Here is a 13,231-nt window from a genome sequence, read left to right on the forward strand (position 1 = left end):
TTTTTTAAAAAGTCATGATAGCTAACAAGAATCTGGGGCTTAGCTCCACTTGAACAGGATGTTAAGTAAATTTAGATGTTAACTAAATTCTAGAAACTGAGGTGCTTTTTTCACATTTCAATTCTGCATAAGTAACAAAGAATACTGCATTGTCTGAACATATTCATCTGCCTCAGGTAGAAAAGGGTATTAGACTAAACAAGGAATTTTCATTACTCACCCCCCCCCCAAGAAGATTTCTGATTCAATTTCAGGTGTGAAGTTGGTCTGTAATGTATGTTATAAAACTGCACCAGCTTGATTTGTGAACGTAGTCTTTCCCAAGCCCACATTTATATCCAAAACTGCTTATTCAGAAAAGCTAATGGGGAGAATGGATGGATGGATAGAGAGAAAACATTTTAAAAAGAAACTTTGGAGGTTGTTTGAGGGTATACTTGGCAAAACAATTCATGCATTCTCTACATCATATCCTTGAGCAGCTTCAGGTATTTTATACAGCATACCAATATCAATGTGGGAGGGGACGGGAGGGCCTTTTAGTTAAAGCTGGAAAATAGTTAATTGGCAATATCAGAAGTGGAATTGAAGAGTTATGGATCAGACTGATTCTGTGTAAGTCCACAAATTTCCTTGACATTCCCACTTGAGAGTGTTGTGGATGTGTTTATCCCTATACATTTACAGTGCCCACTAACATACTGAAAGCCCTGAGAGTACTGAACTGTCCACGGTACCACTATCATCTAGGGAAATGTTGGGGTGAACATTCAGTTCTCAAAATGTTTGCTCTCAGAATCCCTTTACATTGGTGAGGTACTGAAGAATCCAAGGAGGTGTTTTTTTTTTTTTTTGGACTCTTGTTATCTCAATATTTTCCACATTAGAAATTAAATTTTTTAAACTTCAAACTTCATCTATCGCCAAGATTAAATAACGGGCAGATTTATCCTTTTACTAGCAACAAAGGCAAATTACACAAAAAACTTCAGGACACGAGACATAAGGCAACAAAGGATAGTTTCTGGGGTGGAGATTAACCTACAAATAACCAAAGCTTACTCCTTAGAGAATTGTTAGGATAGACTGCAAGAAGGAAAAGTGTAAGTGGAACTGGAAGCCACCTTGAGTTGAAACAGAGCTGAGAGTGCCAAAGAATCAAGGTTGCTAGTTTGCAGGACTGGAGAGCTGTGCAGAGAGAACCTGAGACATGTAGACACCACCACCCCAACTTGCAAGTCTTCAGCTTAGTTCTGAAAAATGCATGTTAGATACCCGTGATGCCGGGAGGGGCGGGGGGGACCCACTGTTCTCAGAAAAAAGTCTGCTGCTTACATGGAGCAGCAAAGTGCTTGGTCCCACCAACAAGATGGGGAAAGAAGATTCCCAGGACTTCAGAGAGTACACAAAAGACCTAAGCCTCAGTAATGGGGAATAATTAGCTCTAAACTGAGCACTGCTCTGGTCTTGCCTAACAAATCTGAAAAGTGAGACCTGAAAGGATCAAATTTGCCAAGAAACTGCATCCCAAAACAAAGCTTAAAAATTGGTCAAGAACATAAAAATAAGCCAGGCACAGTAGTGCACACCTGTAATCCCAGCAGCTTGGGAGGCCAAGACAGGAGAATCGTGAATTCAAAGCCAGCTTTAGCAATTTAGCAAGGCCCTAAGCAACTCCAGTAAGACCTTGCCTCTAAACAAAAGACAAATAAGGGCTGGAGATATGGCTCAGTGATGAAGCGTCCCTGGGTTCAAACGCAAGTACCAAAAAAAAAAAAAAAACCCAATGATAAAGAAGAATATAAAAATATCCAGTACCAAATTGTTTGGCATTCAACCAAAAATTACCAGGCATGCAAAGAGGCAAAGAAAAAACCATAATGAAGGTGAAAAATGCCTAAACCAACCAGAACTGGCATAGATGTAAAAATTAGCACATGAGGACATTACATATTTTCAGGAAGTCAAACTATGGAAGATATTAAAGTCTAAACATTGCAGGTAAAAATTATAAAATGAGATGAAAATACACTGGTATAAATGAAATGTCTAGACAATGTGGAAAGAAACATTAATGAACTAAAGGACACAGAAACTCCAAGCATGAAGGAAAAAGAATTTAGAAGATAAAGATCAGTAAGCTATACGACAATGTCAAATGATGGAATATATGTGTAACTGAAGTCTCCTGAAAGTGAGGAAGGAAAAATATTTGAAATAAGGACTGGAAGATTTCCGAATCTGATGAAAACTAAACCAACAGATGCCAGCAGCATAAGCAACAAGCCCTTCTGATGCCAGAAACGGAAACAATCTGAGTACTAAAAATACTACCTCCTATTAAAAATACTTGTCATGGGCTGGGATTGTAGCTCAGTGGTAAAGTGCCTGCCTAGCATGAGTAAGGCACTCTACCATGGGTTTGATTCTCAGCACCACATATAAATAAACAAAAGTAAAAGTCCATTGACAACTAAAAAAAATATTAAAAAAAAATACTTGTCAATGCTAATAAATGGCGACAGAAATTTACCTGAGCACAACATTTACATTCAATTCAAAGGCAAAAGAATTTTCAAAGAGCCACATCTGGTTTCCTTGAGCTATGACTTGCTGACCTAGTCAAGGGGCATTATGAATGTTTGACTTGGAATTGTGGATTTTCTATTTTAAATGTCACATAAATACATTAAATTAAAAAAAACTCTTACATTAAGCACTTGACAAAACTGAAGGTTTACTTTGTAACAAGAAGCGAAGATTTCTTGTCCTGGTTGTGTACAACTTATTCCCAAATACATCTATAAATGAGAACCACATATCCTCATCCCGGGTTCAGTCCACCAGTCTGGCAAGGACTGCCATGCACATGGATAAGCAGATAATGAAGAGGATTAAATAACCTGACTGGAAGGAACACTGATGGCTTGCTTTATTTTGTATACTGTTCAAAATACTGTTGCTTGAGCTCTAGAGGCATTTCTTTCAGTATCGCAAAATAATTATGAATTGAAAACATTTTCATTTAATACCTGTGAGTTCTCAAACCATAAACAATTAATGTGAACAAAAGGATAAGCTCCCTCCATAATTTTCTCCTTTTTAAATTCTCAAAGATTCCTTGCCATTAGGGTGTGATCAGTGTTTGGAATGTTTCATTCTGCAATATTTTATTTATTTATTTAAACTTGAGATTTTTTTCTGAGGATCCTAATCCCATGAAACCCAAAATTCCTAGAAAAAATGTATTATTTATATTAAAAAATGATACACACAATACACAGAGAATTAGAAATTACTAGAATACCGACTTCACCTTTTATTTAAGCAAATTCCTATAATCTTTTGCCACTTGAATCCCAGTACTAGGATAATAAATATGCAGAACAATGTTTTCATCTTGTAGGTACCACCATAGTTTCTTCAATATAAGTTAACTGAGTAAAATTAAAGACAAGCACACACTTACGAGTCAATATTTATTCTGATTAATATTTTACAAAATTTTGACATTTAATTTATGTAAGGAGAACTAATTTATTAAACACTTTACAGGTTTTTCTTTCCATGGAGTAACACAGTAAGTAGCAAAATAATACTTGGCACAGTTATAAATAAAGAAAATATAAAATAAAAATACCCATGGCTTAAGTATAATGATGTCATTTTACGTCTATTAATATTTCAAATAAATTCCTACAAAGAAAAAAACTATGAATGAAAAAATGCCAAAGAAGTAATTCATGTTCAGAGCTGAGAATTAAGTTCCTATTTGCTAAAAGTATTCAACGAGGCTGATATGAACTATTCCCAAAAGGTTCACCTTCATACATAACTTTAGAGCTGAGTTAAACTGGTTCTACACACAGGACCTACAAAATAATTAAACAGTAAGTTCACTGCTGCATAGTTGGCTCCTGACCATCTGACCATTTCTGAATTACAGATATCACTGGTACTATGAAATAGTTTAGTACTAAAGCATTTTCATTGCAAATATTTTCTATGTAATTACACATTTAGAGATTTTTGCCTGTTCAACTGAGAAACATCTCTTTTGCATTGAAAAGAATACTGTACCACAAAGAAAGAACATGGTAACAACATTCTTATTCAAACTCAGAAAACCACCAGTCATTAAGTTGATTAAAATGTATTTGATAAAAATTGCAACTGAGTCTTCAGGTGAAGTGGCCCATAACAATAAAATTCAACAAATAATAGCATTTTATAAATAACTTTGAATTTAAAAATTTTCAGAAATTTCCCCCAATTAGTTAAAACTAGCAGACACATTTGTAAAGTTAACCATTTTTCTTTTTAACATTCTATGACAAAATGGCACAATGCTATTGCCACCACACACCCATCTCTTCCCTTTTCAAAAATAAAAGACATAGGCCAATTTTCTAATATTAAAACACCCAGATACAGTAAGGATAATCTTTTTTGATGTGTGACTATGGTCAAAGAAACTACTATATAAAAATGGTAGTAGTTGGAAATACTGAACATCAACTATATACATTTTCACTGCTCCTCTTACTAAGGCAAGGGGCGGGTATACCACTAGATTGCTTTAATGCCTGTAATCTGCATTTTACAGGGAATACTAATTTTACCAAGCATCAGACATGCAGTGAACTTGCAGGGTATAATGCCTATTAACAGCAATATTGAACATCACTAGAAGCTCATTAATTATCTCCCTTTTCTTTTTGGTTGGATAAAATGAAATCAGCAGCTTTAAAAACACTAACACATATTGACATAAAGAGAAAACTATTTGATAAATTATTTATATACAGATACACATTCTTTACACTGGTCTAGGATCTGTCGTCAGTCTGACTATCCTTCCTCCCTCCTAGCCCACCCCATTCCCTCTCACAGGTTTCCCACGGGTTGCTTGAACCACAGTTTGCTACAGCATTTAAGAGGACTAAACCAAGTCTCACTTTGTAAACAATATTCATGGAAGCAGTGACTAGTAAGTAGTTCACCATGAAGGTATGGAAATGCTGCAACAAAAATTGATCAGTGCATCACATTTAACAATAAGGAAATATTTCTGAACTTGTTTCAGACAGCATTAACAAACTCTAAAACATATTCAATATTGAGAAAATTGAAATCATCTTGGAAATTAAATCCTACTTTCTGATAGGTCATTTTTAAAAACCAGAAATAATACCATTAGCTTTTCTTTATTCCCATGTGCTATGTACAGAGATCATGCTCCATCTATAGCTTAAACTCGGTTATTTTGTCTATATTTTGCAGCTCAGAATTTTAAAAAAGTATATCCACTTACCTCTATTACTAAGAATTTTTGCATTAGCTTATTTATTTTGCCTTTTCTTGAAAATCTCACCTCAACTCTTTTAAAAATTGGACTGTTTGCACATCAAATTAAATTCTAATTTATGCTTCACTGGATAATATCTGCTAGTATACATTCTATGCAGTGTATCATGCACATAGTAGGGCTTTGAAATTTGAACAAAATAGTATGACTTACTATACTCATGCAAGTGCTTTATTATCAGACCATAAAACCTCAGAGCAAGGTTACTACAAATTATTTCACTGAACTAGAAACATACCAGCATTGCAATGGCTGATAGAAACAAAATATTAGCACATTTCTTGTGAACATTATTTTCTTGTGCCTTTGGAGACACATTACACAGTAGATCCCTAATAAAACCACATGATTTTCATCACAGTATTTACATGTACATTCTAAAATGTACATAATACTAGTCAATCAATTTTAGACAATTCTCCTGGAATTAGATGCACAATACTCGATAGAATGCATCATAAAATGTAACCATGTAACATAAATTTAGTTTTAGTTAGAAATGAATATTTCTGATCAGTATACCAGGTCTGTCAAAAGAATAAGTTCACCTTTTTTTCATGAAAAATGTAATGAGAACAAAACCAGACGTTGAGTATGTTGTGAATCCCCACATTAACAACCATTAAGATTCTTTTTATGGTCTTTATTCTTCCCAGAAGTGGCAGTGTGTTCTGTCCATGTTGACTTTTATTAATAAAAATGTTGAAAAAAAAAGACTGTAAAATTCACTGTTAGCCCTACATATAGCATGCTATTGTTCAAGGATGTGGATTCGAGTGAGAGAGAGACACGGACAGACACAATTTTCAGGCACCACTCAGCAATATGCTTCATAAGATAAAGATGTTGCTACACAAGCTGGTACCCAGATCCTGATATTTGGTCATATTCTATTGTATATTGTCTGGTCCAGTCCACGATAACAGGACGAAAGAGGCCACAGCATCGAAATTCAAAGAAGTCTATAATATTCCTTACACATCCATGGCTATAAATGGCCACCAAAAAAGAAAAAAAAATTAATTAATACAAATGATTTAATGTGAGTTCAACATAATTTTGGTGTTAAATCCATTTTTTCCTCAAACATAAAAACTCAGGTTACTTGAAAAAAAAGAACCAATTTATCATTATTTTTTTTAAAAGTGAATTATGTTTTCCACAACTCTGATACAACTGATTTTATTCTTTTGCTAATTTAAAAGGTTGCATTTATTTCATTCCTGTGCCACACACAGTTTTTTGCAGAGGGAGAGGAGTGGTAATGGGGATTGAACCCAGGGGCACTTTAAGACTGAGTTGCATCTCCAGTCCTTTTTTTTTTTTTTTCAATGTTTTATTTGAAGACAGAATATCACTAAGTTGCTGAGGCTCGCCTCAAACTTGCAATCCTCCTGTCTCAGTCTCCAGAATAAGTAGGATGTGCCAATGCACCCAGTGGTCCAAATAATTTTTTATTTGGCAAGGAAACAATTCCTCTCCAAATTGAGAAAGGAAGCAAAAGACAAAATAATTGTATATGACATGAATTTGGCAATAGAACTACTAGTAACAATTAAAAAAGAAATGTCAAGAGTTAAGTTCAGGGAATTTTAGAACTTCAATAACATCTTTGTTATTGAAAAAACAGTCAGTTGTACATCTTGTATAATTACTGTACCAATAAGAGAATCCTCTCTTTTTTATATAAAAGCACACTTACTTTCTTCTAGACATATGCAATAATTAATAATATTACAAATACTCAAGGGTAGGTATCAGCTTACACAAAACTCAGTTTTAAATATTTCATGTAATCAAATTAAATATATATATATATATATATATTAAAAGAGATACCACAAATTTATACACAGTTAATGTGATGAATTCTATGTTATGTTATGGTGTGTTGATACACTAACCAATGCTACTTCTGCAGAAATCATAAATTCAGTAGTAATTAAAAACTAGTTTTTATATTGCTAAGTAAAATAAATATTTCCTATTTCACATCTTCTTGCCATACCAAAAACACCTCTCTTCAACATATTCACTAGATTATTACTGTTTGCTCACTAAGGAATTTATATAACAAAGGAAAATATGCAATTTATAAAAATGTACATACTTGAATGGGCTTTCAATAGATGTTGTCGTGACTTTAAAGTGCTTATATCTTCTGGCATTCATTCTTTCATTTGTAGTAATACCTAAACATGATATCTAAAAGGAAAGAGAAAGCAACCTATTATTCTCTTGATTATTTAATATACAAAAAGAAAAAGTTAATTCTCAAGAGGACTAAGATGGAGAGGAACACGAACTGTTTTTAGTTTCCCACTAGGAGCTTATTGAGCTAGTTTACATCATATCATTTTAACTCTGAAAAGTAGCCAGTTAAATAGGAAAGATATTTAATAACAGGTCAGTTGGCTTTGTGCACTGGAGACACGCAGATACTACATATGCCACCCCTCCATCAGCCTCTTTCAGAATGAGCTTTCAAAAAATCTTTAATTTTAATGCTAAGCATTGTGGCGCACACCTGTAATCCCAGCATCAGCCTCAGCAACAGCAAGGCACTAAGCAACCCAGAAAAAAGGGCTGGGGATGTGGCTCAGTGGTTAAATTCCCCTGAGTTCAATCCCTGTTACCTGCTGCCCCCCCTGCCAAAATAAAAACCCTTGACTTTGGAAAAACTGATATTTGCATGTAATAAGAGTACTATAAATGAACACAAAACTAATGGCATAATCAATCTAAACTCACACATACCCAACTTATTCAGGAATAAGAGAAATAAAATTTTCTATTGAGAATTTTCTGTTTTTTCATAGTATGAAAAAAGAAAGGAGAAAAGGAGATGAAGATGAAAAGTAAATCAACAATAAAATTTATCCTTGAAAAGTCACAGTGGTTAGGAAGAGAATACTATCTTTTAAGAAAGGAAAGAGGGGCTGGAGTTGTGGCTCAGTGGTAGCGCTCTTGCCTAGTATGTGTGAGGCACTGGGTTCGATCCTCAGCACGGCATATAAATAAATAAGTAAATAAAATAAAGATCCATCAACAACTAATAAAACTATTTTTTAAAAAAAGAAAGGAGAAAATTTTTAAAACAGCACACTCAGGAACAAATAATGCACTTGTACCTACCTGGTACATCTGACACATGAGTAGTACAGCCACCCACATGAAATGAAAAACACTGTTCAGAAACATCCAAAACATCCAAGGTGAACATGTGGCGATCTGAGTAATATATGTCCAAAATCCATCCTTGGTGTAAGTGGTCTCACAGTGAAGTCCCCAGTCTAAAATCAGAACATGAGGGTCTCACATTCATTCATTTATCATCTAAGCATCTTATGCAGCCATTAATGCTAAAGAGTTATGCTTTTTTACAACTTAAAAAAGGTCTGATGGTCCAGATTTAATTGATGACACACAATGGCAAATGTTTTTACATTTTTAAATAAACCCATTATATTTTAGTGAAAAAAGCACACCCAAGACAGAAAGGGGAAAGCAGCAGCCAATCTTCAAATAATTACTCTATATCTTGTGGCAGATTTATTTGACTGGTACTGCATATACACAAAACTTTAAAAGAATCTTTTCTTTAAACAAACTTGAGAAGTGAAATATTGGGGAAGGGGAGGGGAATTTAATAGAATCACATTGGTAAGGTAAGCTTTTCTAACACAAATCTCTGGCTGGAGAGCTGCTGCAATCAAAAACTACTTTTGTCAGCAGGAAACTGTTCTCTCTCAGGTATGCTGGGCCAGAAAGTAGGTCAAGCTCTTTGACCAAATAGTTCTCTTAATCTCTATTTGAGGAAGTAGCTTCTTTTTGTTCATCAAGGGAACAGCACTGATCATTTTTATTATCTCCAAGGGTAGGAAGACTAATAAACCATCCTTATAGGACTTATTTTTAAACCAGAATCTAATGGTTTATGCCAAGCCTCATTAAGCCCTGAACTTACGTTTTCATTTAAACTTTTACAGATTGGGTTCTCAATGTAATAAAAACTACCACTTCCTCTAAAGTATTAAAACCATGTAGTCAAATAAATGACAACATATCTTAAAAAGGTAATTTCTGATACCCAACATTCCTTAATAGACAATAATAAATAATAAGATTCCAAGTTTTGTGCAACCTTAATTCTACATATATTTTCCCAACTGTTTGGTAAGAAAGAGGAACTGGCACAAAGGCTGCATCTACAGACCACCAGAATAAAGCAAGCGTGTGATGTGAAATGTTGGTGTATTTTACCCAGAAGCTTTTCAAAGCTTGTTAAACCATGTTTTCCAGGGGACACACATATTAAAAGGTGGCTAACTGATAACTGCTTATACTATATGTTGAAGATATCTGATAGAACTGTTTTAATTTTTTCTTTATCCTTCATAAGGTGTTCCCCAAACCATATATTTTTTATGTTAAAAGACTTTTTTCATTACATAAGTAATGTTAATTATAATCTGATTATGCAACATTTATGTTTTAATAAGGCAAAAAACTAATTGTACTCACAAGAAATACAACCATAAATCATCCAGCAGATCATAAAAAGCAAGAAGAATAGGTAGCCCATAAAGTATCTATGGTTGCCTGCACCTGAAGAACAACACAGAAGCAATGTTTTTCAGCTAAGAAAAAACGACTGGTAATACACCTTTGAGGGGTGTGCTATGAAAGGTGTGATTAACTTGGACAATAATAACATACGTTATTTATAAAACGGCTTTCAAGAAAACAAATGTTTTAATAAAAATCTTAAAATAAGAATGCTTATAGTTACACAAAGATGTGATGACTGCAATGATATTCACTCTGAAGGCAAGGGAGTCCCAAAGAATGAAATAAATCACAATTCTGACCTTTGCTCTTTTCTTTGTTTTGTGAGGTTGAAAATAAACCTATTTTATAAATCTTATAATCCAGCTTTTCAAAGGTTTCTCTATGACAGTCACACAATCTTTGTAATGTTTCTCTTCTGTCTCTTCAAAATCTCCAAGATCATCTCTTAGATCACTTACTTCATCTCCTCAGATAATACCATTCTTCAACACTGAGGTGTGTTCAGCTATGCATTATTCCTATCTTTGTACATAACATCATTTCAAGCAAGGTTATTGTTTTTTTTTTTTTCTAGCTTAATTTAAAAACCAGTATTATTTATCTCCTTTGCAATTTCACTGTTACCCAACAGAGAGCAGGAACAAGCAGACGTACAGAAAATGGACAGAGATATGAAATCAATCTTTTCTAGACAGTGATTCTATAAGTTTTTCCCACTATCTCTTTCTCTTGGTTGATTTGTTAACCAAAAGATAACTAGAAGGATCAAGGATACAGGAGTAAACTTTCTGCTACCTATTTTAAGACTGTACTTCATTAGTTACCTAAGTAACCTATGAACAATACATTTAGAAACTACTAATGTAACTTACCTACACAGTTACCCACCCAAGGACAATGATGATCAAATTTCGCTATACAACGGTTGCACACGCCACAATGTTTGGACCTCACTGGTTTCCGTATCTGTTAATAAGCATGTTAAAAGATTATGAAAGACAACGTACTTTATAGAGAAGAGCTGAACATTTATTTTCTCAAAATACAAATATGTAAAATCAAAACTATGTTTTTTGAATACGATTATATCAAGGTTTCCAAATCAATAAAACCAAAAAAAAAGTACTATTCTTTATTATTTAATGAAACTGCAACTACAAAGACTAAAAAGATAAATAAATAAATACATGCATGCATACACACATACTCCTACATGTATGTACGTATGTATATGTGTATATATATATATATACACACACGTACATATGTATGTGTATATGTACGTATGTACGTGTGTGCATGCATGTGTGTGTATCATTCTCTAGGCTTCTGAGATCCATTTGATTAATGGTCTTAATACTAGTTACTCTAATAAATCAAATTAAATTTTTCTTTAATAATAAAAGAAAGATCAGGTTAGAAGTAAATAAAAGAAGCTTTTATAATTTGAAATCAGTAATAAAAGTGCCTTTCTGATACTAACAATTTCAGCCAAAAATATTAAGTGCACACTTCTATTTAAGTGCCTCCTGAGATTTCAAATTAAAGTTCAACATTTTCCTTGCAGGAATTTATGAACACATCTGAGAAAGCAGAACATGCATATCAAGTTTAGAGAGTCAAAAAGCAAACTCCATTATTCAACCCTTCACAGGCAATAAAAAAATTTATGTTTGTGATATCTGTTTTAAGTGTTTTAAAAATGCTTTTCACTTTATATTATACTAAATTAGCCAAAGGAATAATCTTCAAAGGGCTAGCAGTTCCAATAATGGATATATAACAAAAGCTAGAGTTATTAATCCATGACAGAAATAAAATTTACAATAGCCTACATTCCCTATTACTTTGTATAAGGGTAGACACTAGTTTGATTTGAGATACCCAGGAAAAGGTATAGGTGGATGTGCAGTTCTTGTATCTACTAAAAATTATCTGTGGACCAAAGAAAAGGATAAACAGTTCTTCATCACTGATGTGAGACTAAATCTATTCAAGAGAAAAGCAGGATATATCAAAGTGCTACTACACTCAAAACCCCCAGCTATAATTCCCCTTGGCTCAACAATAGTCAAAAATTTGAACAACAGGATGAGGAGTTAAGGGGTAACTTGGTCTCAAGCTCCCTAAACATAACACATCCTTAGCTCATTACCAAGTAAATCCTTCTTTAAAAAAAACTCTTTTGTACATGTGCCTTCTTAGGGAACTATTAATCAAAGTGAAGCATACCTAGAGTGAAGATTACCCCTTAGATTTCAATGATTTTATACAGAAAATGCTCTTTACAATAAGGAATTATCTATTCCAAAGTACATGGCTCTTAACATAATTAAATGTCTATGATATAATGACAAAAATAATATCGTTCTTGTCAGATTACTTAACAACAAAACTGCTGTCTGTACTGAGTCACTAAATAGTCATACAGCAAGAACCACATTGCATCCTTGACTTTGTGGAACAGAATAGTATTTCCACAGAATAGCAGTACATGGAAAGATTCTAAACATTAAGAAAAGAATACCAATTTTATAAAAAGACTGTTAATGAAACACAGAAACCTTTTCAAAGAATGCCTTACTGAAAGAATCTATGTAGTACCTTAAAGTTGCTCCCCAAAGTAAAAAAGCATATAAATATTCAAAATTATAACTAGTCAAAAAATTCAGTGAAACAAAGAACTCTGTAGAATGAAAGCTGTTTCAAAAACATTCTATAATCCTAAATTAAGCCAACAATTCCACTATTAATCAAATGATAAGGCATTAGTTTACCTGCAGCATTTAATTTAAAGGTATAAAAGAACACCTCATCTCATTGTATAATTTGCAAATATTCAAATGTAGAAAAATATGGTTTAACCACTGTAGCAAAATTTTCCAAAATACTTACAAAGAACAAATTAAGACATTAAGATTTAATGCCTACAATAAACTAAAAACTGTATTACTATATTTGACTTCATAAGCAAATACTATTTAATTTTGCACATATCTGATTATATGACATAAATCAGACAACTTTAAAAATCAATAATAATGTTCAAAGCTGCATAAAACAACTTTGCTACAGACAAGTAATACTCCAACTGAAGATGCTATGTGGCCATGTTGTCTGAAAATTTATGTAATGAATTTCCCACTGTGACTTTTAAGTTCAAAAACAAATTTTCTTAAAGCTCAGTGAAGAAATCTATTAGGGATTTACAGTAAACTTTTTAAATATTTTACAATTATACTTTTATTGAATTACATTTTAAGATGTAAAAAGAGAAGGAGAATAAATAGC

At 33.2% G+C, this 13,231-nt stretch overlaps 1 protein-coding gene across 2 annotated transcripts in view; it reads right to left on the minus strand.

Annotated features, from left to right (window-relative positions):
- Window positions 1-5,996: 5,996 nt before the first annotated feature.
- Zdhhc17 (zinc finger DHHC-type palmitoyltransferase 17) overlaps window positions 5,997-13,231 on the minus strand; it is a 96,205-nt gene continuing 88,970 nt past the window's right edge. For both annotated transcript variants that reach the window (XM_071609668.1, XM_071609669.1), the window contains 5 exons: window positions 10,813-10,906; window positions 9,893-9,976; window positions 8,504-8,661; window positions 7,479-7,573; window positions 5,997-6,356 (listed from right to left, as the gene is read on the minus strand). In XM_071609668.1, coding sequence (XP_071465769.1) covers window positions 6,218-6,356; window positions 7,479-7,573; window positions 8,504-8,661; window positions 9,893-9,976; window positions 10,813-10,906 — 570 coding nt within the window. In that variant the 3' untranslated portion in view covers window positions 5,997-6,217. The remainder of the gene's footprint in view (window positions 6,357-7,478; window positions 7,574-8,503; window positions 8,662-9,892; window positions 9,977-10,812; window positions 10,907-13,231) is intronic.

This window comes from Marmota flaviventris, chromosome 3 (genome assembly GCF_047511675.1).
Source record: "Marmota flaviventris isolate mMarFla1 chromosome 3, mMarFla1.hap1, whole genome shotgun sequence".
Classification (NCBI taxonomy): domain Eukaryota; kingdom Metazoa; phylum Chordata; class Mammalia; order Rodentia; family Sciuridae; genus Marmota; species Marmota flaviventris.